We start from the raw sequence: 26,758 nt of genomic DNA on the forward strand, positions 1-26,758 counted from the left end.
GGTCTTCTCCTACTGACCCCCAAAGAAAAGAAATAAAACTATTTACACGGGAAAGCTCCCAACAAGCAAAAGAAGAAAGGGAAATATTTTTGGGTTTTCTTTTTAATTATTACTACTACAGCAGAAAAATAAACTACTACTAATTTTTTTGGTTTTTCTTAAGGTTTAACAAACACACAAGAAGGAAGCAGGAAAAAGAAAATAAACTAGCATGGATATTACAGTGAAAAAGTATGCGCACCGACATCTAGCAATGAGTGTGTGTGAACATAAATGTAATGTCGGTGAGAAATACGTACTCCCCCAAGCTTAGGCTTTTGGCCTAAGTTGGTCTATGGCCACGGCTGGCCTGGCGGATATCCATAATAATAGTTCTTGGGGTCGTACTGTGATGAGGAAGAATAGTTGGGATCATATTGATGTGCAACGGTTATCGCCTGCTGAGCTGTAGCATGGAGTCGAGCTGCCTCCGCTCTCCTCTCGTACTCTTCTGCCTCCTCTCTGGTAATAACATATCTTCCTTTTGTCTGTGAATCAAAGAAGGCAGGAGCAGGGAGAGTAATATGGAAAACACGTCGTTTATCAAAAATTAAACGATATAAGAGAGGTGATTCAGGCCTCTCGACAAACTGGTGCGAAGCCATAGAGTTATCTAAATATGCAGGAGGCAACTCCATATCACCCTCACAAATGTCTATATCAAGAAAATGAGCTAAGCGGGTTGCATAAATTCCTCCAAAGAAATCTCCATTATGTCTATTATGATGCAACCTACGAGCTACAATGGCTCCCATATGATAAGATTGGTCTCCTAACACAGCACTCCTAAGAATGCTAAGATCAGGGACACACATGTGACATGCTTCATCCTTAGCATTTATGCATCTACGGATGAAAAGAGCAAAATAATGTATAGCAGGAAAGTGAATGCTCCCTATGGTAGCCTGCGTTATATCTCTAGATTCCCCCATAGTTATACTAGCAAGAAAGTTTCTAAATTCAGATTTTGGGGGATCCCTAATACTGCCCCATGATGGAAGTTCGCAAGCAGAAGTGAAATCCTCTAGGTCCATGGTATAAGATTTGTCATAAAGATCAAACATGACTGAAGGAGAATTACGCGAAGATGAATACTCAAACCTCCTCACAAATGAACTTGTGAGATCATGATACTGGGGGCATTTGTTAGCCTCAAAATCCTCAAGACCGGCATTGCGCAAATATGCTTTGAATTCTTCTTTAATTCCCGCACGGTCCATAAAATTTCCCGACGACCATTCGCAAGGCCGTACTGGAGCGTCTCTTGGTGGATCCTCGTCAGCATCGCGCATAGCAATCCTGGGTCCTTGCTTCTTAGAGGAACCACCTTGGAACATCTTCCTAAGCATATTGTTTTTCTCTGAAAAATTCTGAAATTTTTAGTAACTTCAAACAAAAGTGAACCAACTTCAATAAAACTGATAGCAACTACTCCTACAAGTGCCTAGAGCCTATATCAAGCATTAGAACTACTTAGAACCATATAAATTTGACATGCAAGCTCAAGAACATGGTCACCTATGCAGCACAAATTTGCAAAGAATAAAGCACTAGAACAAAAACTAATTGGACCAATGGAGGAGTCACATACCAAGGAACAATCTCCCCAAGCAGTTTTGCGAGAGGTGCTTTGAGCAAGGAGATCGAAAATCACAGCAAAAGTGGATGGAACTCGTGCTTGAGTTGGTTTTTTGGGTTCGTGTGAGATAGAGGAAGAAGATGGGTACTGGGATAAGTGGAGGAGGGCCACCGTGGGCCCACGAGGCAGGGGGCGCGCCCTATAGGGGGGGCGCCCACCACCCTCGTGGCCAGGTGGTAGCTCCTCCCGCGGTAATTTTTGCACAGTAAATCCTCAAATATTCCCGAAAAAATCATATTAAATTGGCATGTCATTCTGAGGACTTTTATTTTCGGGATATTTTTATATTGCACGGATAAGTCAGGAAACAGACAGAAAATACTATTTTTACTTTATTTCTACTAATTAACAGAAATATAGAGAGGGTATAGAAGTTTGTGCTTCTAGTTTCATCCATCTCATGCTTATCAAAAAGAATCCACTAACAAGGTTGATCAAGTCTTGTTAACAAACTCATTCCGATAATCATGAAACCGGAGAAATTTCAAATAACACTAAGTTACCTCAACGGGGATATGCACATCCCCAATAATAAGTATATCATATTTCTTTTTGACAGTGGGAAGAGGAAATTCAAAACCTCCAATTATAATCGAAGGAATTTTTCCAATGGAGTTGATACTATGAACTTGAGGTTGTTTCCTCGAAAAGTGTACCGTATGCTCATTATCATTAACATGAAAAGTGACATTGCCTTTGTTGCAATCAATAACAACCCCTGCAGTATTAAGAAAAGGTCTTCCAAGAATAATAGACATACTATCATCCTCGGGAATATCAAGAATAACAAAGTCCGTTAAAATAGTAACGTTTGCAACCACAACAGGCACAACCTCACAAATACCGACATGTATAGCAGTTGATTTATCAGCCATTTGCAAAGATATTTCAGTAGGTGTCAACTTGTTCAAGTCAAGTCTACGATATAAAGAGAGAGGCATAACACTAACACCGGCTCCAAGATCACATAAAGCAGTTTTAATATAATTTCTTTTAATGGAGCAAGGTATAGTAGGTACTCCGGGGTCTCCAAGTTTCTTTGGTATTCCACCCTTAAAAGTATAATTAGCAAGCATGGTGGAAATTTCAGCTTCCGGTATCTTTCTTTTATTAGTAATGATATCCTTCATATATTTAGCATAAGGATTTGTTTTGAGCACATCAGTTAATCTCATACACAAAAAGATAGGCCTAATCATTTCAGCAAAGCGCTCAAAATCCTCATCATCCTTTTTCTTGGATGGTTTCGGAGGAAAAGGCATGGGTTTCTGAACCCAAGGTTCCCTTTCTTTACCATGTTTCCTAGGAACAAAGTCTCTTTTATCATAACGTTGATTCTTTGATTGTGGGTTATCAAGATCAACAGCAGGTTCAATTTCTACATCATTGTCATTACTAGGTTGAGCATCATCATGAACATCATCATTAATATTTTTATTAGGTTCATGTTCATTACCAGATTGTGTTTCAGCATCAAACATAGAAATATCATTTGGATTATCAGGTGGTTCAGCAATAGGTTCACTAGAAGTTTGCACAGTTCTATCATTTTTCTTTTTCTTCTTTTTAGAAGAACTAGGAACATCAATATTATTTCTTTGAGACTTGCTCGATTCTCTTAGGGTGGCCTCCAGGATACAAAGGTTCCTGAGTCATTCTACCAGTTCTAGTAGCCACTCTAATAGCATAATCATTTTTCTTACTATTCATTTCATCAAGCACTTCTTTTTGAGCCTTAAGTACTTGTTCTACTTGAGTGGTAACCATAGAAGCATGTTTGCTAACAAGTTTAAGTTCACCTTTAATATCAGCCATATAATCACCCAAGCGTCTAATCATATAAGCATTTTCTTTTAATTGTCTACCAAAATAAGCATTGAAGTTGTCTTGCTTAAACATAAAGTTATCAAACTCATCCAAGCACTGACTAGCAATTTTAGTAGGAGGGACTTCAGCTTTATCATATCTATAGAGAGAATTTACCTTTACTACCTGTGTCGGGATATCGGGATCAGGAGGTTCTTCAGTAAATAAATAATCAAGATCATATGTTTCTTCAACAGGCGGTATATTAAGACCATGTATTTCTTCAATAGGAGGTAAATTCTTAACGTCTTCAACTTTAATACCTTTTTCTTTCATAGATTTCTTTGCCTATTGCATATCTTCGGGACTGAGGAATAAAACACCTCTCTTCTTCGGAGTTGGTTTAAGAATAGGCTCAGTAATTGGAGCAGGAGTTGGCTCAGGAGGTGCCCAATTATTTTCATTTGTCAACATATTATTCAATAGAATTTCAGCTTCATCCGGTGTTCTTTCCCTGAAAAGAGAACCAGCACAACTATCCAGGTAATCTCTGGAAGCATCGGTTAGTCCATTATAAAAAATATCAAGTATTTCGGGTTTCTTAAGAGGATGATCAGGCAAAGCATTAAGTAACTTGAGAAGCCTCCCCCAAGCTTGTGGGAGACTCTCTTCTTTAATTTGCACGAAGTTGTATATTTCCCTCAAAGCAGCTTGTTTCTTATGAGCAGGGAAATATTTAGCAGAGAAGTAATAAATCATATCATGGGGACTACGCACACAACCAGGATCAAGAGAATTAAACCATATCTTAGCATCACCCTTTAATGAGAACGGAAATATTTTGAGTATATAAAGGTAACGCGATCTCTCATCATTAGTGAACACGGCAGCTATATCATTTAACTTAGTAAGATGTGCCACAACAGTTTCAGATTCATAGCCATAAAATGGATCAGATTCAACCAAAGTAATTATATCAGGATCAACAGAGAATCCATAATCCTTATCAAGAACACAAATAGGTGAAGTAGCAAAAGCAGGGTCAGGTCTCATTTTATCTCTAAGTGATTCTTTGTTCCATTTAATTAATAACCTCTTAAGCTCACATCTATCTTTGCAAGCAAAAATAGCGGCAGAAGATTCCATATCAAAAAGATAACCCTCAGGAATAACAGGCATATTTTCATCATCACTATCATCATCATATTCAGATTCAATAATTTCTTTTTCTCTAGCCCTAGCAATTTGTTCATCAAGAAATTCACTAAGGGGCACAGTAGTATCAGGCATAGAAGAAGTTTCATCATAAGTATCATGCATAGCAGAAGTGGCATCATCAATAACATGCGACATATCAGAACGAATAGCAGAAGCAGGTGTAGGTGTCGCAAACTTACTCATAACAGAAGGTGAATCAAGTGCGGAGCTAGATGGCAGTTCCTTACCTCCCCTCGCAGTTGAGGGATAGATCTTGGTTTTTGGATCTCTCAAGTTCTTCATGGTGTCCAGCAGATATAAATCCCAAGTGACTCAAAGAATAGAGCTATGCTCCCCGGCAACGGCGCCAGAAATTAGTCTTGATAACCCACAAGTATAGGGGATCGCAACAGCCTTCGAGGGTAGAGTATTCAACCCAAATTTATTGATTCGACACAAGGGGAGCCAAAGAATATTCTCAAGTATTAGCAGCTGAGTTGTCAATTCAACCACACCTGGAAACTTAGTATCTGCAGCAAAGTGTTTAGTAGCAAAGTAATATGATAGTGGTGGTAGCGGCAACAAAAGTAAAGATAGCAAAAGTAATGTTTTTGGTATTTTGTAGTGATTGTAACAGTAGCAGCGGGAAAGTAAATAAGCGAGAACCAGTATATGGAAAACTCATAGGCACCGGATCAGTGATGGATAATTATGGCGGATGCGGTTCATCATGTAATAGTCATAACATAGGGTGACACAGAACTAGCTCCAATTCATCAATGTATGTAGGCATGTATTCCGTATATAGTCATACGTGCTTATGGAAAAGAACTTGCATGACATCTTTTGTCCTACCCTCCCGTGCCAGCGGGGTCCTATTGGAAACTAAGGGATATTAAGGCCTCCTTTTAATAGAGAACCGGAACAAAGCATTAGCACATACTGAATACATGAACTCCTCAAACTATGGTCATCACTGGGAGTGGTCCCGATTATTGTCACTTCGGGGTTGCCGGATCATAACACATAGTAGGTGACTATAGACTTGCAAGATAGGATCAAGAACTCACATATATTCATGAAAACATAATAGGTTCAGATCTGAAATCATGGAACTCGGGCCCTAGTGACAAGCATTAAGCATGGCAAAGTCATAGCAACATCAACCTCAGAACATAATGGATACTAGGGATCAAACCCTAACAAAACTAACTCGATTACATGATAAATCTCATCCAACCCATCACCGTCCAGCAAGCCTATGATGGAATTACTCACGCACGGCGGTGAGCATCATGAAATTGGTGATGGAGGATGGTTGATGATGACGACGGCGACGAATCCCCCTCTCCGGAGCCCCGAACGGACTCCAGATCAGCCCTCCCGAGAGGTTTTAGGGCTTGGCGGCGGCTCCGTATCATAAAACGCGATGATTTCTTCTCTCTGATTTTTTTTCTCATCGAAACTCAATATATGGAGGTGGAGTTGGAGTCGAAGATGCAACAGGGGGCCCATGAGGTAGGGGGCGCGTCCTAGGGGGGCGCGCCCTAGGGGGGGGCGCCCCCCACCCTCGTGAGAAGGGTGTGGGCCCCCTGGTCTTCATCTTTGGCGAGGATTTTTTATTATTTTTTCTAAGATGTTCCGTGGAGTTTCAGGTCATTCCTAGAATATTTGTTTTCTGCACATAAAACAACACCATGGCAATTCTGTTGAAAATAGCGTTAGTCCAGGTTAGTTCCATTCAAATCATACAAGTTAGAGTCCAAAACAAGGGCAAAAGTGTTTGGAAAAGTAGATACGACGGAGACGTATCAAGGAGTTGAAGGAATTGAAGAAACAGCTCGATGAACAAGAGTGTCTGGGTATGATCAGACCGAGTTCATCTCCATGGGGTTGTGGTGTTCTTTTTGTACAGAAGAAGGATGGAACGGACCGACTCTGCGTCAACTACCGTCCATTGAACAAGAAGACAATTAAGAACAAGTGTCCACTTCCCAACATCAATGAACTATTCGAGCAACTTAAAGGTGCTAAAGTATTCTCCAAGCTTGACCTCCGTATGGGTTATCATCAGATTCGCATTCGTGAAGAAGATATCCCCAAGACAGCATTCAGAACAAGCTATGGTTCTTATGAATATACGGTCATGTCTATCGGCCTTATCAATGCTCCTCCAACGTTCTCTCGCATGATGAATTTCATCTTCAACCCTTACACAAATGATTTTATCCTGGTGTATCTCGATGATATCTTGGTCTTCTCAAAGAATAAGGAGGATCATGCCAAGCATTTGAGATTGGTGCTCGACAAGCTCAGAGAGCATTAATTCTATGCAAAGTTTTCCAAGTGTGAGTTCTGACTTGATGAGGTTCTTTACCTTGGTCATATCATCTCCGCCAAGGGCATCGCTGTTAATCCCGAGAAGGTGTCTGCAATTGTGAATTGGGAACCTCCTCAGAATGTCAAGCAGCTCCGCAATTTTCTTGGACTTACAAGCTATTGTCGAAGATTCGTTGAGAATTTCTCAAAGATTGCAAAGCCTCTTTCCAACCTCCTCCAGAAGCATGTCAAGTATGTCTGGACACCTGAGTGTGACATAGCTTTCAACACCCTCAAAGAGAAGTTAGTCACAGCTCCTGTCTTAACTCCTCCTAATGAATCGAAGCCATTCGAAGTTTTCTGTGATGCTTCCTTGCAAGGTCTTGGCGCTGTGTTAATGCAAGAGAAGAAAGTTGTGGCTTATACCTCTCGTCAGTTGAAGCCCAACGAAAGGAATTACCCCACTCACGATCTTGAGTTGATTCTAGTTGTCCATGCGTTATTAGCATGGAGACATCTCTTGTTGGAAAGGAAAGTGGACATTTTCACAGATCATAAGAGCCTCAAGTACATCTTCACTCAACCCAACCTCAACCTCAGGTAGACTCGTTGGGTCGAAATGATTCAAGAATACAATCCGAGTATTGAATATACTCCAGGCAAGGCCAATGTCATTGCAGATGCTTTGAGCAGGAAGGCTTACTGCAACAGCTTAATCCTTAAGCCATTCCAACCGGACCTTTGTGAAGCTTTCCGCAAACTGAATCTCCAAGTTGTTCCTCAAGGCTTTCTTGCCAACCTTCAAGTCTCCCCCACTTTGGAAGATCAAATTCGTGAGGCGCCATGGTGAAGAAGGTGAAACATGGGATTGTCAAGAGCCAACCCAAATACAAGTGTTATCGCATTGATGACAAAGACACTCTACTCTTCGAGGACCAGATTGTGGTTCCTAAAGGTGATCTAGGGAAGGTCATAATGAACGAGGTGCACAATTCTCTTCTGTCCATTCATCCTGGAAGTATGAAGATGTACCATGATCTCAAGCATTCGTATTGGTGGACTCGAATGAAGTGAGAGATTGCTCAGTTCGTGAATGAATGTGATGTCTGCCGAAGGGTGAAAGCAGAACACCAACGACCATCTGGTCTCCTCCAACCTCTTGCTATTCCAGAATGGAAGTTTGACCATATTGAAATGGACTTCATGATTGGATTTCCCAAGTCCAAGCGTGGAAATGATGCTATCTTCGTTGTCATCGACAAGCTTACTAAAGTGGCTCATTTCCTTTCAATCAAAGAATCTATCATAGCAGCTCAGTTGGCAGAGCTATACACCTCCAGGATTGTCTCCTTGCACGGTATTCCGCAATTGATCTCTTCAGACCGTGGAAGCATTTTCACTTATAAGTTCTAGGACTCCTTCCATAAGGCCATGGGCACCAACATTCGCTTCAGCATAGCTTTCCATCCTCAAACAAGCGGCCAAGTCGAGCGAGTCAATCAAATCCTTGAAGATATGCTCACGGCTTGTGTCATCTCTTTAGGCATGAAGTGGGAAGATTGTCTTCCTTATGCAGAGTTCTCCTACAACAACAACTTCCGAGCGAGTTCGGGCAAGGCCCTATTCAAAATTCTTTATGGCAGAAAGTGTTGTACTCCTCTCAATTGGTCAGAGACGGGTGAAAGCCAACTTCTTGGCAACGACTTGATCATAGAAGCTGAAGATATGTGTAAAGTCATCCGTGAAAATCTCAAAGCCACGCAATCGCCCAAGAAGAGTTACTATGATAGCAAGCACCGTGACTTGGCTTTCGAGATTGGAGACCATGTCTACCTCCGCGTCTCTCCAATGAAAGACACTCGTTGCTTCGGTATCAAAGGGAAGCTTGCCCCTAGATACGTGGGTCCTTTCAATATCATTGGCAAAAGAGGCAGCCTCGCCTATCAACTTGAGCTTCCGTCCAACTTCGCAAACGTGCACGATGTGTTTCACATGTCACAGCTTCGCAAGTGCTTCAAGACTCCTGAGCACACTATCAACTTTGAAGAGATTGATCTTCAAGAAGATCTGTCTTATCATGAGCATCCCGTTGCTATTCTTGAAGAAACTGAGTGCAAGACTCGCAACAAGTCAATCAAATTCCTGAAAGTGAAGTGGTCACACCATTCCGACCGAGAAGCCACCTGGGATCGCGAGGATCACCTCTGTTCCGAATATCCGGAGTTCTTTCAGTCCTAGATCTCGGGACGAGATCCTCTTGTAGTGGTGGAGTGTTGTAACACCCAGGATATAACTTGCCATATTTGTAACTCCGACTCTTGCCATTTTTCGGCTTTATGTTATGAGATTCCCTTCGTGGTTGGGTTTTTGTCTTTGTTTTGCATTTTGTTCATGTCATGCTTTTAATATCATGTCATCATGTGCATCGCATTTGCATTCGTGTTCGTCTCATGCGTCCGAGCCTTTCCCCGTTGTCCGTTTTGCAATCCGACACTCCCACATGCACCCGGCGCACCCCTCTTGTCTCTTTTCGTGAGCGGGAGAAAAACATTCTCGAAATGGGCCGAGATTTGTCATGTGGCCTTGGTACACCACCAGCAGACCGCCTGTCAAATTTCTTTCCATTTGGAGGTCGTTTGATGCCCCAACAGTTAACCGGGTAACTGCAAAAGCCTCTTTTGTGTTGCAGCCCAACACCCCTCCAAAACAGCCCAATAACCCATCTAAACCACCTCCATTTTCTCCGTCGTCGGATTACGATCGTGTGGGCGAAAACCGTACCTCATTCGAACTCTCCTAGCTCCCTCTATCTATAAAAACGTCCCCTCCACCTCCATTTAGGGCGAAAACCCTAGATCCACCCTCCCCGCGCCATCGTACATGTCCGCCCAGTGACCGAACACGTCTAGCCGACGCCCTCGGCCAATCACATGGCTCCATGTCAGCGTTACCGGCCCTCTCTCTCCTCCGCGCCGCCGGCCCGCGGAGCCCATCCCGGACCCGCACGAGCCCGGATCTCGCCGCCGGCCAGCCCGCATCGCCCCGCCGCCTCGTGCCGAGCGCCGCCCGGCTGCGCTGCCGCCCACCTCGCCGGCCCCGCCGGCCCCGCACACCATCTCCACCTGCTGCCGCCGCTGCGCCCTGGCCTCCTCCTCGTTGTCGGGCACCTCCCTCGCCGAAGTCCCACCTCGCCGGAGCTCGCGCCGCTCTCGCCGGAGTTCGCCGGCCGGATCCGGTGGATCGGGACGAGATCCACCGGGATCTCATCCAAACGCCCTGCCTCGTCCCGTACCGCTCCGTCCCGCGTTGAGTTTTCAGAGGTCTAATTTCTTCCAAGTCCCAAAAATCCCTATTATTTTCATGCCTCCTTCATCATGTCACATATCAGTGCTCGGTGCGCCGATTCAAACATATGATATGTCAAAATGTTCGTCTCGCTAAGCTCTCTATGTTAGTAGAATTTTCATGCATGTTAATGTCCATATTGATGCCATTATCATTGTTGCAAGAGTGCTATAAAATATTAACTGCTGGTTCTTAACAGAACATGGTGATTTGTCATTTTTGTTGCATTTTATGTGTGCATCCTATGAGCATGAGGTCTACATGTGTATTGAACTACAACATGCCATCTTTACAGGGGTGCAAGTCTTGTATTTTTGTGATCTATGTGGTGACTAACACAAGCATGCAAAGCAGGCTCCATAATGTTACTGTTTTCAGGGACTTAGGATTTTGCTAAGTCATTTTCCTGCTGTTATTTTGATGTCGTGTAAACTTGATGCTACCATGAGATCCATACTTATGTTGAGGTACTTCAGTAACGATGTTTTGAACATGTGGTTATGGTCTATCTATTCATGCCTCTGGTTGCAATTATGGAGCGATCTAGTATATAATTTTCTTGCTCTACTTTTTCTAAATAATGTTCTTCGCAGATTGTTAACATGTTAATCCATATTGCCATGTGTTTCGCTAGTGATCCATGCATCCTATGAACTTGGTATTGCCATGGTTAGCTTCATGAACATGTTCTCTTACTGTTGGTATGCTTATGTTGTCATGTAGTTCTTTGTGGTGAGTGCCATGATCTTGCAAAGTTGCTATCATGAATCTGTTTCTGCCATGTTCTTAAATTTCACCAAGTCTGAATCTGTTAATATAACTTGCTATGTTTACATGGGTGCCATCATATTTTCTGTGCCTTTTTGGCTCATGATGAGTAAGGGAGTTTTGTACTATGCATTTAGTAGAATCAATCCATGCCTTTGTTTTCTATGATATGTTCCTATAGCATGATGTTTGCTTGCTCTAAAAATTGCTTCCTGATGCTGTTTATGCCATGTTAGTATTTTCACTAAGTGTGTGAGACTGATATCTTTTGCACTTTTGCCATGCTTGTTTGAACCTGTTCTAGTGTGATTTAGCCGTAGCTCAGTGTTCATGTTTTGTCAAGCATCACTTGTACATCGCTGCCATATGCTTTATTGCTATGTTGGAGTGCAGTAGCTTAGTTTGTTTGTTGCATTCTAGGTGGCATCATGCTGTTAATCGCAGATTCACATCATCCTTATATTGTTTGTCATTTGCAAACCGTGCATCCGTTTCCGGTGATCTTTATATCGATTCCAACCGAAATCACCTCATCTTTCCAGCGGCGTACTTGGTTTGCCAATTTGATGCCTTGATCATTCTTTCCCTTCCGGAGCACGCATATGCATTACATATCATATCTTGCATATCATGCCATGTATTGCATCATGTTGCTTATGCATTGCACCGTTGTTCCATTGCTTGTGTTCTTGCCTTGGGTAGAGCCGGGAGACGAGTACGTGAATGAAGAACCTGTTGAGTACGCTAACGGGGATCAAGCTTTGGACAACTCTGAGAACATTGCAGGCAAGATGACCATACCCTCGATATCACTTCTATCTTTGCTTCCTAGTTGTTCGCTCTATTGCTATGTCATGCTACCTACCACTTGTTATATCATGCCTCCCATATTCCCATGTCAAGCCTCTAACCCACCTTCCTAGCAAACCATTGTTTGGCTATGTTACCGCTTTTGCTCAGACCCTCTCATAACGTTGCTAGTTGCAGGTGAAGTTGAAGTTTGTTCCATGTTGGAACATGTTTATGTTGGGATATCACTTTATCTCTTATTTAATTTAATGCATCTATATACTTGGTAAAGGGTGGAAGGCTCGGCCTTATGCCTGGTGTTTTGTTCCACTCTTGCCGCCCTAGTTTCTGTCATACTGGTGTTATGTTCCTTGATTTTGCGTTCCTTACGCGGTTGGGGTTATGGGACCCCCTTGACAGTTCGCCTTGAATAAAACTCCTTCAGTAAGGCCCAACCTTGGTTTTTACATTTGCCACCTAAGACTTTTCCCTTAGGTTCTGCAGACTCAAGGGTCATCTTTATTTTAACCCCCCCCCCCCCCCCCGGCCAGTGCTCCTCTGAGTGTTGGTCTGAACCGAGTAGACTGCGGGGCCACCTCGGGGAAACTTGAGGGTTGGTTTTACTCGTAGGATCTCTCATCTGGTGTGCCCTAACAACGAGATATGTGCAGCTCCTATCGGGATTTGTCGGCTCATTCGGGCGGCTTTGCCGGTCTTGTTTTACCATTGTCGAAAAGTCTTGTAACCGGGATTCCGAGACTGATCGGGTCTTTCCGGGAGAAGGAATATCATTCGTTGACTGTGAGAGCTTGTGATGGGCTAAGTTGGGACACCCCCTGCAGGGTATAAACTTTCGAGAACCCTGTTCGCGGTTATGTGGAAGATGGGAATTTGTTAATATCCGATTGTAGAAAACTTGACACTTGACTTAATTAAAATGAATCAACCGCGTGTGTAGCCGTGATGGTCTCTTTTCGGCGGAGTCCGGGAAGTGAACACGGTCTTGTATTATGCTTGAACGTAAGTAGTTTCAGGATCACTTCTTTATCACTTATAGTTTTTCGACCGTTGTGTAGCTTCTCTTCTCGCTCTTATTTGCGTATGTTTAGCCACTATATATGCTTAGTGTTTGCTGCAGCTCCACCTCATTACCTTACCCCTACCCATAAGCTTAAATAGTCTTGATCTCGCGGGTGTGAGATTGCTGAGTCCTTGTGACTCACGGATACTTCCAATCAGTTGCAGGTGCCGACGATACCAGTGCAGGTGATGCCACCGAACTCAAGTGGGAGTTCGATGAGGATATGGGTCGTTATTATGTTTCGTTTCCTGATGATCAGTAGTGGAGCCCAGTTGGAACGGTCGGGCATCTAGCATTTGGGGTTTATCTTCCTTTTCTATTGGATTTGACAGTAGTCGGTCTTTGAGTGTATTTGGATTATGTATGAATTATTTATATATTGTGTGAAGTGGCGATTGTAAGCCAACTCTTTATCCCTTTCTTATTCAGTACATGGGATTGTGTGAAGATTACCCCTCTTGCGATAAAACCACCATGTGGCTATGCCTCTAAGTCGTGCCCTGACACGTGGGATATATAGCCGCATTGTGGGTGTTACAGGGGTAAATTTGATTCATCCTATAACTTGCTTAGAAATTATGAGATTAGGGATATCCAACGCTGAGCCTCAAATCGGACACCGCATTCATCCATAGACCGTCCTAAACTGGTGTGTGGACACTGATGCGGGAGCCGGCCATACAACCATATTCCTTAATGTCCATTTTTGTTAACTGAAAAAAATACGAGCACACAATGTTTTCACCAAGTAAGCCAACTAGCATCAACTACCAGATGTAATCAACACTACTAGCACCCCAGCTACCAATCTGAGTTTGGATACAAAGATTGAACATAAGAGATGAATTGGGTTTTGAGAAGAGATGGTGCTGGAGAAGATGTTGATGAATACGAAGCATCCCACAATGAGAGGAACAATGGTGATGATGATGACTTTGATTTCCCCCTCCCGAAGTGAAGTTCCCCACCAGAATCGCTTCACTAGAGAGAAAAAGTTCCCCACCTCTGCTTTCACCTCAAGACAGCGGTGGCTACTCCTGAAAGTCTTCTCTCTATTTTTTTCTAGTGTAATGGCTTCATAGGAGAAGGACGTCAGGAAGGGAGCCACCAGGGCCCCACATGGAGAAGTGGCATGCCCAGGAGGGTGTCCGTGCCACCTGTTCAGGTGGTTGGCTGGTGGGGCCCCTCTGGTATATTTTTCCTCCCGTATTTTTGATATATTTCAAAATAATTCTCCACAAAATTGTATGTCAATTTGAGCTCCGGAGAATTGCTATCTCGGCTATCACTTTCTCGGGTCAAATTTTAGTTGTCGGTAATCTCACTCCTTTGGTATATGTTGCATTTTAAGAGAGAAAGGGCATTAGAATTACATCATATTGTGGAATATAACATTGAAATAACCTACATAGTAATAGATAATTATGATGCAAAATATATGTATCAACAAGGTTAGATAGGATCATTACCAACTTTGAGTTCCAGTGGAATGAGAGTTGGTGTAGATCATTTTATGTCTCACAAATCGTCCACGATGATCACTCTAACCAAAAACCAAAAGCACGACCTCTCTACAGATTGCACGTGTACTGGGTTCACCATCCTAAATGCTTCGTCGTCCAGAGCTCTGCATCGCCGGAGAACTAGAGGATGGATAAGAGAACCTCGTGTGGCTTCTCTATTATGAGGACTAGAGAAAACTAGAACTAGGTCTAGTCTAGATCAAGAACTGGAACTAGAAGAGATAACTAGAGAGGAGGCCGCTTGGATCAAAGGGACTTCTATCTCCTAGAGTATGCACCCCCTCACATATATATAAGTGGAGCGAGGGAGGGTGGCCGACTTGGGATGCCCTCCTCCCCTTGGCTCGACAACCAAGGGAGGAGGAATCCTCCTCCACCCCCTATTCGCCCCTAGCTTGTGGAGCAAGCTATGTGAGGCACCACCCTTATTGGGCCTAATAGGCCCAATAACTTTTACCATGTGAGCCCTTTAGTATTTCTACTAGCCCATAGCCTCTAAATATATACTAGAAACCTTTCGATAAATATTGGAGGCCGCTATTGTTTACATTAGGCCCCTAGAAACTATTCCCTCCTATATAGCCTTTCCAGGTATTACTAGAAACACTTTTGGTAACCTCGAAACGCTTCCAGTTTCTCTCAAAACTATTATTTTATTCCCAGAACTATTCTGGTAACATTTACTTATATTCCCATATCATAATTCCCTTATGCGTGTGATCCTGTCGGTTCGTTGGATTATAGACATGAACAAAACTTCCTTTCATCCAATGATCAACAGTGGAACTGTGGACAGCCATGTTGACCCCTATGTCTACACGAAATATATCTGAGGGAACCTTTGGCTGTCATATGTCATTCCTTTTGTTTCCCTAAACTTCACAAAACCCGAGGTGAGATATATTGGTATCCCCGTGTGTCATACACACGCTCACTATACCGATCTCCTCGTTACCGGGTTTTTTTCTCGTTGTTGTGTTCTGGCATACCTATGATCTAATCATACATGCATGTCTGAACGATGATGGATGCCGTCACACCGAGAGGGCCCTAAGAATATCTCTCCATCATCGGAGGAGCAAATTCCACCCTTGAGCCATCTTGCCCCTTGTCAAACTTTCCAATGAACCTGCAAGTTGTCCTTATGATCACCGTGTAACATATGATGTTGGAACAATCCCTGACGTGCATCGTAGAGTATGAAGTGACTTGATACTCTCATGGACTAAGGAACTAGGCATACATTGCTCTCTGTGTTATAAATATAGACTTGGAACGATAGCAACTCAAAGTATAACAAACAAGTTAGGTCAATCAAATATGACCGTTCTTCTAACATCATACTCTCAAAGTTGTCGGCATCCTTGTTACACTTGACTTAGGCCTATGACCAGGAAACACATACTCATCATGCAATACTTGAGCTAGTCCAAGAGGCCAGCCTAGGAATCAGGTTTTCGTGTTAAGCTAGTCCAAGAGGCGAGATTAGAAATTAATTTTTATCGTTTGTAACTCTACCCGTGCCTACGGGTTTTCCTCCGAATCACATATTCAAGAACCATAACAATTATAGCATAGAGTATAGACATATAATTATGAGTGTGGAAATAAATAATAGACTTATTATTGCCTCCAGGGCATATTTTCAACATGTGGCCTGCAACTTCTTTGAGGCGATCCACTCAGGTGATTGGGCCCAAGCTAAGTTCGACCTCGAATATAATTGTTCTTAGCTTGGAGGCCAAGACAGGATGTATATATGCCAAGGACCAAGGGCTAGGACGAAAGAAAAAGGACAATTGGCAACCTGCAATATTGGTCACAACTCACAAGCAACCCTCAAGCCATGAAACACCTTCAAAGCTCTAGTCAATCTAAGGTCTAGCTTCTACCTACATGTGTTGTTATAAAGCATAAAAGATTATAAGAAAAGCATTGCAAGACAGTGTGTAGGTATCGTGGTGATAAACCTGACAATAGTGTAGGGATATGAATGAAGCGTAGATCTATCAAGGTATATATGGGGGACACAGGTGTTTATACAGATGCATGTCCCTCAGCAGTGAAGAGTAACAACCCTAGTCATGTGTTCTTGCATATAGCTCTCTTGCAAAAAAGTTCCAAACCCACAACCCGGCATCTAGGAGTGGCTTAGGGCCCAGTTCTTTTGACCGATTCTCTTAAAATCTTGAGAATCAACCCTCCACCCAGCTTCTCCCATAATCTTGAATCCATATTTTTTTTTACAATCCTAGCTAGTTAGGATGTAAAAAATTAGGATTGTAAAAAAAGTATGTGTTCAAGATTCTGAGAGAAGCTGGGTGGAGAGTCGATTCTCAGGATTTTGGGAGAATCGGCCAAAAGAACTGGTCCTAGATAGAGTGTGCTATGTCCCAGGGTATGTAAGGCTGGTCATTAGTGCTCTGTATAATGACACGTTTATTATAGGCAGTTTCTAGTCTATCACAACAGTAACGAAAACATTAAATGACTGGTGAAGGATACCGACAACACTTGGGATTTATGGCTTAGTGGTGTTCCCCTCATAGCGCCTCATTTAATGCTCCTTACTGTTGAACTGTTGTAGAACCCGACTGGTTGACTAGTCGACTAATGGGAATCCTGGCTAATGGAAATCCCGACTATTGTGTTTCCCCCGCCTAACTCACACTCCGACCGATGGCCTCCCCTATTGCTAATATCGGCTAGGCCCTTAGCGTTTATGAGCCTGGGCCTGCTTGGCCTTCTAGGCAGGCTTGGTCTTAAGTCGTCGTGTGTATGCCTGGTGGGGAATTAACCCATCAGTAGAATTGTTTTCATATTGAGATGTGATTGGATGTTATTCTCTATTTCTAGAAATATGACTGAGATTTAAAACGAGGGAAAATTTCTTTAGCTGACATTCTTTGGAAGGCAAGACAACACGGAAGTTTTTCAAGGCATTTATATTGTCACGAGGATGGCTAATTACTTCAACAAGCACGACAATTCCCGGCAAAAAAAAAAAAACTGAACTAAGCAGATTGCCATGCTTTTTAAAGAAATTTGTCATCCACAAACAACACAAATTGTTGTTTGAAAATCTGATTTGCCATGCCCTCCCAGCGAACGTTAGCCGGCTATCATAGCCCTAAAACAATGCATGTACAATAAACAAATAAAAATACAATCTCGTGTATATTCTCACCCACACGAAATACTCCCTTCGTTTTTTCTAAATATACTACGTTTTGGTTGTTTAATTAGGAACAGAGGAAATACTAATGGTGGTATGATGAATATCAAAATTGCTTCTCCCACACGTTTGTCAAGAGTAAATTGTATCACCCCTCGATGCAACACTTTGCTCAAAATAGAAATATGTCGAGGTGCATATCCCCACATGCCAAAGCGTCGACCAAACGAGTCCATGGATAACTGAACTGCATCCTCCCAATCTAGCAGTCGCATCTCCCCATCGGTATCGTAGTAGCATCGTTTTGAAAGTCCTGTGCTCGCGCGTCCATGTTGCGTGTACCTCTCTTGTCCACGTGGTTCAGTTGCAATATGCCCTGTACACATGGGACATTGATCTCTCTCTAAATAAAATTCGGAGTTTGTTCAACTGGACATTCGCCCGGTATCTTCTTCTCCGCTGTCAGAGGCAAATATCGTGATGTTTAAGGGCATCTCCAGCCGTTGCCCCCCCCCCCCCCCAGGGGGCGCCTAAAATCGCCGCCTGGGGGTGAGCCGGCGCAAAAATTGGGCCTGGGGATGAATTGGTCCCCAGCCGCCGGCCCCAGGGCCGCCCCCAAGCATGTTTTAAAATAAAAGAAGTTCGGCTTAAACACGATAAAATTCGGCCAAACACGATAAATTTCGGCATATTTCGGTGAAGTTCGCGGATTTTCATTACATAGCACATATACATAAACTAATCGAAAAGAAAAACTGGCTGAAGTCGCCGCCGTCGCCGCCATCGTCGTCGTCGGCCTTCTCCTCCTTGACGCGGGCGCCCCTGCTGGACCCCTGCCCGGCGTCGCCATGGCGGACTGGTGGCGGCGCATCGTCGTCGTCGTCGTCGCTGTCGCAGATGACGACGACTCCGCCTTCGTCGCGGCCGCGTCGACGCTCCGCGAAGAGAAGCGGGCGGCGCACTGGCGCTCCTTCTCCATCGCTATGGAGTCCCTGCGCGCCCATTTCAGGGCCGTGTCGTCGTCGCCGAGCTTCGTCGTCACCGGCGCGGCCGGCTCCTTCACCGGCGCGAGCCCCGGCTCCGTCTTTGGCTTGACGAAGCGCGGAGGAGGAACCGACGAGTAGGCGCGCCGGCCGCCCTTGTTGATGACAATGCCGGTCGAGCGGCGTCTCCGCCGCGGGCTCGGCCTTGACGCCGAGCAGGGCCGGAGTGCCAGAGGAGTGCGATGAAGATCGGGAGGAGGAAGAAGAGGAGGAGGACCCGAACCTCCTTGGCGCCCATGGCGACGGGCTCCGGGGAAGCGTTCCGCCATGGCGACGGGCTCGGGAGAGGTAGAGAGATAGAGGGAGGGGCTGGGCAGCGGCGCTCGGGAGAGGTAGGGAGAGGGAGGAGCTGGGCGGCGGCGAGGGGCGGGGCTGGTGTGGGCACAGGCGAGTGCAGGCCACCGGCTATATAGCCGCGCCGCACCCGTGTGTACGCGTGCGAGGGAGGGGAGGCGTCGGCGCGCCGTCCCGTGACGCGTCGCCCGTGAGGAATCAATGGCAAGGCTGACCGGCGGCAACCTTGGCATTGATTCCCCGCGGGAACCGAGACCGTTGGGGGAAGACGAGGCGCTGTGTCGCTGACGCGGCGGGCCCGCGGGGGGCCCGCGGCGGGCCCGCGGCTGTTTCGCGTCAAAACAGTTCGCTTCGGCGCCTCCGAGCACCCCAGCGCGCCGAGTTCGGCCTGACTCCGCCGGTGCTGTTTTCGGCCCAAGCCGTCGAAAATCGGGTTCCTGGAGACGCGACTGGGCCGTTTTTTTGACGCCGGCATAAAAAAAATCGTCTGAGAAGGTCTTCCTAAAGGCGCGGCTGAAGATGCCCTAAGCTTTGGAGACGCCTCCCGCTTCCAGCGGTTGAAGTCATCCTTGTTGTCATGGGATGGCAATGGCAGCGATGCAGAGGTCACCCTCGTGTGGAAAGTTTGAAGCGGACTATCACAGACAGCGAGAAAACTTGGCCATGGCTCCACGCGTCCCGCTGCTATGATTGCCCGGCGCCGAAGGAATCCGCCACCGAACTGCTCTGCCACGACGTACGGTACTCACGAGTCACACCGGCCGGTTTTGATGCTGCCGAGAGGAGAACACAGCAGATGCCCCAAGCCCAAGTCGTCCATAGTGGTCGTCGACTCGCGCTGCTTGTTGAACGGATGAGGGTTCACGCGGCGAGTTTTTATCGGATGATTGGGTAACATGGCAAAGAAGGTAGATATGGAAAACAAATATCGGTCTCAGCCACGTACCAGCCTAATACCGACGTGCGTCCTTGGCCCATTCCAAACCCGCAGAGGTCGTCGACATACATCCGGCAAGGACAAAAAGGACGCGAAGGAGGCGTCGGAACCCCATCCATCTCAAAGGCGAGAGCGGCCGGCGGGAGGAGGCCGATAAAAAGAATCAAATACAAATACGCCCATTATATGCAGAGATAGCGTAGGCACCAGGCGCATAGTTGTTGTCCCGTATCCAGCGCGCGCGCGCGCACAAATTCCGGTTGCTACCATCTCCGATAAATTATTCCGCCGTCTCCGAGAGCGAGGAGAGGGGCTCGCAAAAGGTGCGCCTCCCTGGCGCCCTCCCCACGAGCCGTCTCTCCCATAATTGTTTGATTTCCCTTCAGGATACGGCCTCCAGCCCCGCCGTTCCCCCGCGCCGCGCCGCCAGATCCCCCCCGCCCCGCGAAACCGTCGTCCGGGAAAGGTGGTGATCTTGGCAAGATCGGCCGATGCAGCCCGCCAAATGGAAGGCCGTGGAGGGCGGCGGGATCGGCGCCGACCAGCGCCGCCGGTGCGTGGCGGCGTCGCTGTCCATGCTGATCGCCGCCACGCTCGCCTTCCTCGCCTACGTCGCCTTCTTCCCGGACGACGGCGCCGGCGGGGTCTACCGCTGGTGGAGCTGCCAGGATTGCTCCGGCGCCCTGGGCGACTTCCCGGGCGATGACGCCGCGGCGGCCGACGGGCCCGCCGCCGCCGCCGCCGCCGGCGGTCGCGCGCCCACCACGCTGTCGCACATCGTGTTCGGCATCGGCGCCTCGGCGCGCACGTGGGACCAGCGCCGCGGCTACGCGGAGCTCTGGTGGCGGCCCGAGGCGATGCGCGGCCACGTCTGGCTGGACGAGCAGCCCGCGGGCGCGTGGCCGGCGGCGACGTGCCCGCCGTACCGCGTCTCGGTGGACGCGTCCCGGTTCGGGAACCGGGCGTCGGCGTCGCGGATGGCGAGGATCGTGGCGGACTCGTTCCTGGCCGTCTCCGCGGAGCTGGCGAACGGCACCGGCGCGGACGAGGCGCCGCGGTGGTTCGTGATGGGCGACGACGACACGGTGTTCTTCCCGGACAACCTGGTGGCCGTGCTGCGCAAGTACGACCACGAGGAGATGTACTACGTGGGGGCGCCGTCGGAGAGCGTGGAGCAGAACGTGATGCACTCGTACGGCATGGCGTTCGGCGGGGGCGGGTTCGCGGTGAGCTACCCGGCCGCCGCGGAGCTCGCCAAGGCCATCGACGGCTGCCTGGACCGCTACTCGCAGTTCTACGGCAGCGATCAGCGCGTGCAGGCGTGCCTCAGCGAGCTCGGCGTCCCGCTCACCCGCGAGCCCGGGTTCCACCAGGTGAGCATCCCCCACGCACGCTGCCAAAGTTCGTTACTTTTTTATACTATACTAAAATAAAATAATCGTCATGCTCGTTGCTGCTATGTTTGAATCAAAACCCTTTTAAAATCACGTTTTGGAAAAAAAAACCGTCTCCAAAACCTGAATTTCCTTTTGTTCCTATATAAGCAATCCAAAGATGTTTCTGAAAACAGCTTGGCAACAAAAACCGCCAATTCTGCAACTTGGGCTGCCTATTCCAAATTTTAGCTCGGGGCCTTTTCCACTACTAGGTTTTTCTGCATAGGCCGCTGGAATCAAACCTTTTTGACCAACTTTTTCACCGTGTCTTGCCTATGCCAAAACAAACAAAACATGAGAGCAGAAGATCTCCTATCTTTTGGTAGAATCTTTCCGTTTAATCAAGGGCAAGCACAAAAGCACCCACCAGCTGCCCCAAAGACGAACGCTTGCTCGACGGCCCTTTCATGGAAATCAATGGAAGCGACTGTGTGGCCGTCGCGGAAGGCACGGACAATTGGAAGGTACAATTCCAGCGTGGAGGCGCGGGGGCCGAGCAGGAGCTGGTCCATGGAGCGACAGCGCTCTGCCCCACACCATGTGGCGCGGGCATCTTAGCAGGACAAGTGTTCACAGGCGACTTGAGGAGGACTCGAGCTGCTAGTAGCTAGCGAACCACCACCCCAACCAATTTCGAAACGACAGCCCCCGTCGCTTTTCCTTTGCCGGGCACCACACGCCGCACCACCTTTTCATACTCGCTCGCATGTGCCACACGGCGGGCGGGCGCTGTAAAAAATGTGGCCGAAAGATGCAAATGATGATGAGTAGAGGGGCACGAAAAGGTCATACCGCCACCTGTTTGTTGGTTGAGCTGGGGCCAAACATGTTTTGGCGCCCGTGCCTGGCTGCCTTGCATGTGGTGGTGTCCTCCCAGGGTACGTGGATGGCTTCGGGCTCCGCTGCCGAAAATATCGGAGGCCGGAGGCGGAGGGGACCCTCGTTCTCGCCGCGGCCGCCGCGGGTTTTGGGTTGCACGCACGCCGCAACGGCGGTGGTGGCGAGCGGAAAGCTTTGCCGCACCACCACCGTTTCTGGGCCCAAAGTCGTTGACGCGCGCGCTCGCGGCAGGGTGGTGGCCCAAGGCTGTCGCCTTCCGAATCCCTGGCGCGCACCCCGCCGATGCGGTGCGACCCCTCCGAGCCAGGCGCTGTGGCAGTGTCACGAATGCACCAGCAGACAGTAGTTGTGCAGCGCCAACAACGGCCTCTGATCCGCTGAGCAAACTTGTGGCGGAGCTGGCTGTTTCTGCCGTGCTTGACGTGACATGGGGTCGGCACGGACGATTAACTGCGAGAGAGTACCTTCAGTTTTTCACTTTCTGAACCGGTGAACCCTGTGCGGTCGCTGACACATGTGCGCTCCCAGATCTACCGGTCGATCCTGCTTTTGTCGCGTGTCGCAGTCCGGCTCGCCTTTTGTCTCCCACCTTTCTCACCGCCTCTCCGTGGAGCACCACCTGGCCATGCCCACGGGAATCTATGGCCGCCCGTTTCAAATTTCCAATACTCATCTCATGATGATTAAAGAAAATTACTGTATGAGCACTCAGCAAGATATCATTGTTTAACGCGGGAGCTCCTATACGCCGCTTATTGCGGCAAATGGAGGGCGCGCCGCACAGGGCCGGCCCACTACAATCGAGTTAAGCTGAACGCAAAACTACGCAAAAATGACAGCGCTGGAAGTACTCGAACACGCGACCTCGCGACTCAAATCTCTTGCAGCTAGCCACTTGAGCTGAAGCCGCCAGATGTCCCAATGGTTAGCACGAAACGATAAGAACACACAACAGAGGAACGTATTTAAAAGGCAAACATTATTTAAAGTTAAAGCACATTTCTGAAAACGTGCTTTTTTTTCAAAATTCCAGAACATTTTTTGAAAATTTTAAATGCGAACATTTTTGTATTGTACCGCCGGGACTGTAGCTGCCTTTTTTTTAGTTCCAAACAATTTTTTAAATTTGCGAAAAATTTCTGAATTGATGAAAAAACGAAACAGGAACATTTTTTGAACTTCTGAACAAATTTTGAATATCAAGAACATTTTCTGAATTTTTGAACAAAATATGAAAACGGGATCATTTTTCATAAAAGCACGAACATTTTTATAAATTGTGAACCAAAATTGAAAACAAGAACATTTTCCCAACTTCTGAACAAATTTTTTATAGAAGAACATTTTTTAAATTCTCGAACAATTTTAGAATTTCTGAACAAAAATTTTAAACGGGAACATTTTTCGTAAAAGCATGAACATTTTTTAATTTCTGAACCAAAATTGAAAACAGGAACATCTTTCAAACTTCTGCACAATTTTTGAAAAAGCACAATCATTTTTTGAAAAAGTGAACATTTTTTGATTTTCTGAACAAAATATGAAAGGGAAAACATTTTTTGAAATTTTAAACAATTTATGATAAATGCAAACATTTTTTGAAATTTACGAACATTTTTTGAAAAGCATAGACTTTTTTAAAAAAGGAAAAAAGGAAAAAAAAGAAAAAAAGGAGAGGAAGAAAAAAAAGAAACATGAAAAAAGAAAAAAGAAAAGAACGAAAAGAAACAGAAAAAGAAGAAATAAAAAGGAAAATAGAAAACCAGCTTAAGGAACCTTCTAGAAGGTTTCCAAAACTGATAAAAACCGGCTGGGAAACTTTTAGAAAGTTCCCAAAACCGAAACTGTCTATAGTGGGAGATGGGCCGGCCCAAATTATCGCTCCCCTATGCGTTCGCTCGACATTTTGACGCAGCGAGCGTCCAATAGGAATTTCCGTTTAACGCGACGCTTTTGTGCAGGTGGACATCCGGGGCGACGCGTACGGGATGCTGGCGGCCCACCCGGTGGCGCCGCTGGTGTCGCTCCACCACCTGGACCACATCGAGCCCATCAGCCCCGCCGGGCACACCCCGCTGGCCGCGGTCCGGCCGCTGGTGAGGGCGGCCCGGTTCGACTCGGCCCGGCTGCTGCAGCAGGCCTTCGGCTACCAGCACGGCCCGGGCTACACCTGGTCCGTCTCCGTCGCGTGGGGCTACACGGTGCAGCTCTACCCGTGGGTCGTGGCGCCGCACGAGCTGGAGGTGCCGCTCCAGACGTTCAAGACCTGGCGGAGCTGGGCCAACGGGCCCTTCGTGTTCAACACCCGGCCGTTGGTGAGCACCGACACCCCGTGCTACCGGCCGGCCATGTTCTTCCTCAGCCGCGTCCGGAACGAGACCAGCCGGGGCACCGTGAGCGAGTACTCGAGGCACGCTGCCAAGTCGGAGAAGGAGTGCGACCAGGCCAGCTTCCGCGCCGCGTCCACGGTTCACACCGTCAAGGTGTTCGCTCCCAAGATGAACCTCAACGAGTGGAAACGGGTAACAACTCCTATCTAGCTCATTGTTTTCATGGCTTTTTTTCAGGTACATGCGCATCTCCGTGTTGATTTACGGGTTGTTTTGTAATGTGTTTCAGGCGCCACGGCGGCATTGCTGCAAAACAACGAGGACGAGGTGGGGCACGGTGCTGGAGGTGCGGATACGGTATTGCAGCCGAGGAGAGCTCACCACGCCCTAGCTCTATGTATTCTTCTCGCCACTACATCACCACGGCCTACAGGGCGGAGAGTAGGATGTTGATATTGGTAGCGAAGAGATAATAAGGGGATGGCAAAGGTGAATAATCCCCTCCATGCTCGGAGGGACACGGAAACTTTTTGTTCCCAAACCAGCAGTACTTGTTAACACGTAGACTATACTTCCCTGCTGGTGCTGGGCAATATCGTCCTCAGTGTGTCCAGATGGCTATATGAGTTATGCGACAGACAGACAGACACACGGACACGTATACATACAAGGAGTGCAGGCGGTAGCAATGTATAGGATCTGGCTACTTCCCACGTGCTGTGTTGCCTCTTTCTTGGTTCTCTGGTACCGATGTGATTCTACCGTGGGAAAATGGCTGTTTCGGAAACGAAATGGAATATAGGTTGAAAGAAAGCAGAATAGGGACGTGTATTTTTCTGGAGAGCAGCGTTTTGGTGCTTGTGCTCCATGGTGCTGGACGCTGATAATGCCCACACATGTGGCAAGGGGACCCTGAGACCGAATGAGTCGATCGAACTGAACATTTTCGTCCGGTACGATCCCCACCCCCGCGCTCCTGAACCCTTGCTAACGAAACGTCTCTTGCACGAACAAAATAAATGGGTGCCCTAGATTTGAACAAACAAAAAAAGAACAAGATAGCCAGCCCTAAAAAATGAACAAAGTAGCCATTGCGTACAAAACAGAAGGGGGATTTGCCATGTGTTGAGATAAAAAATGCCAACGTATAAAAAAAATAGAAGGTGAAAAGAATACCAAAAATGAATTTTTGGTCACCTGACTAAAATATACCCATTACAAAATATTGCCATAATTTTGTACAACAGATGATTTTTTCTCAAAAATATTGCCAATCGACTAGAACAATTATTTTTTTTGTAATTTGGCATGATGTTTTTTTAACAATGCCAAGTTAAACAACATTTTGATTTCTAAAAATTTAAAAACATGGAAAAATAAATTGCATTCCCTCCGTTTCTAAATATATGTCTTTTTAGTGATTTCAATATGAACTACATACGGATATATATATAGATGTACATTAAAGTGTAGATTCACTGATTTTGCTCTATATGTAGTCCATATTGAAATCTCTAAAAAGACTTATATTTAGGAACGGGTTGGAGTAAAACAACTTTGTAATGATGATGACATGACAATTTTTTCAAAATTTTCTATGGAGAAGAGTTTTGTTATGAAATTGCCATGGCAAAAATAATGCAAAGGAAAAATGGACAATACAAACAAAAATTATGAAAAAGAAATGTCATCGCAAGATGCATGTTAAATGAAAACAATACAAAACAAAAATGACATGGCAGATGCATATTAAAATATTTGCCATGGTTTTCTAATTTTAAAAGCCATCTTTTTTTATGTAAGAAATTGACATGTATGTGAAATAACACAAAAGATGGCCAAACAAGTGCCATGGCAAAATGCATATTGGAGTTGCCGTTATCTGAAAAGCAAAATTGCCATGTTATATAAAGTAAAATTGCCCTGATCCATGGTTTAAAAAGATAGGAAATTGCCATGGCAAAAGAATTGAACAGATTGCCATGAAGTGTATTCATATATTAGAAAAGTGCCATGGCCCATAAACTACAATTGCCATGCTCCATGCAATAAAGTTGTTGCGGTCCCATCAAACAAAATAATTTGTTGTCGGTGTTACAAAAGGAAAAGAGTTTGCCATGACATGTAAACAACATTTGCCATGTATGGATTATGAATTTGCCATGGTTCAAAAAATAAAATTGCCATGGTTAGTAAG

The 26,758-nt window shown here is 46.1% G+C and overlaps 1 protein-coding gene across 1 annotated transcript; it reads left to right on the forward strand.

The window, feature by feature from the left end:
* Positions 1 to 20,065: 20,065 nt before the first annotated feature.
* Positions 20,066 to 25,380, forward strand: LOC123085417 (uncharacterized). The gene is made up of 3 exons (XM_044507047.1): positions 20,066 to 21,328; positions 24,193 to 24,753; positions 24,851 to 25,380. Exons 1-3 carry the CDS (start codon positions 20,447 to 20,449, stop codon positions 24,950 to 24,952), a joined length of 1,545 nt encoding a protein of 514 aa, XP_044362982.1. The 5' UTR covers positions 20,066 to 20,446; the 3' UTR covers positions 24,953 to 25,380.
* Positions 25,381 to 26,758: the final 1,378 nt, after the last annotated feature.

The sequence above is a fragment of the Triticum aestivum genome, chromosome 4A (assembly GCF_018294505.1).
Source record: "Triticum aestivum cultivar Chinese Spring chromosome 4A, IWGSC CS RefSeq v2.1, whole genome shotgun sequence".
Classification (NCBI taxonomy): Eukaryota; Viridiplantae; Streptophyta; class Magnoliopsida; order Poales; family Poaceae; genus Triticum; species Triticum aestivum.

Excerpts from the sequence above, each read along its gene's own strand:
- LOC123085417 (XM_044507047.1), top strand. The coding sequence starts at position 20,447 with ATGCAGCCCGCCAAATGGAAGGCCGTGGAGGGCGGCGGGATCGGCGCC. Across the intron at positions 21,329-24,192 it reads GCGAGCCCGGGTTCCACCAG|GTGGACATCCGGGGCGACGC; the intron begins GTGAGCATCCCC and ends GCTTTTGTGCAG. Across the intron at positions 24,754-24,850 it reads ACCTCAACGAGTGGAAACGG|GCGCCACGGCGGCATTGCTG; the intron begins GTAACAACTCCT and ends AATGTGTTTCAG.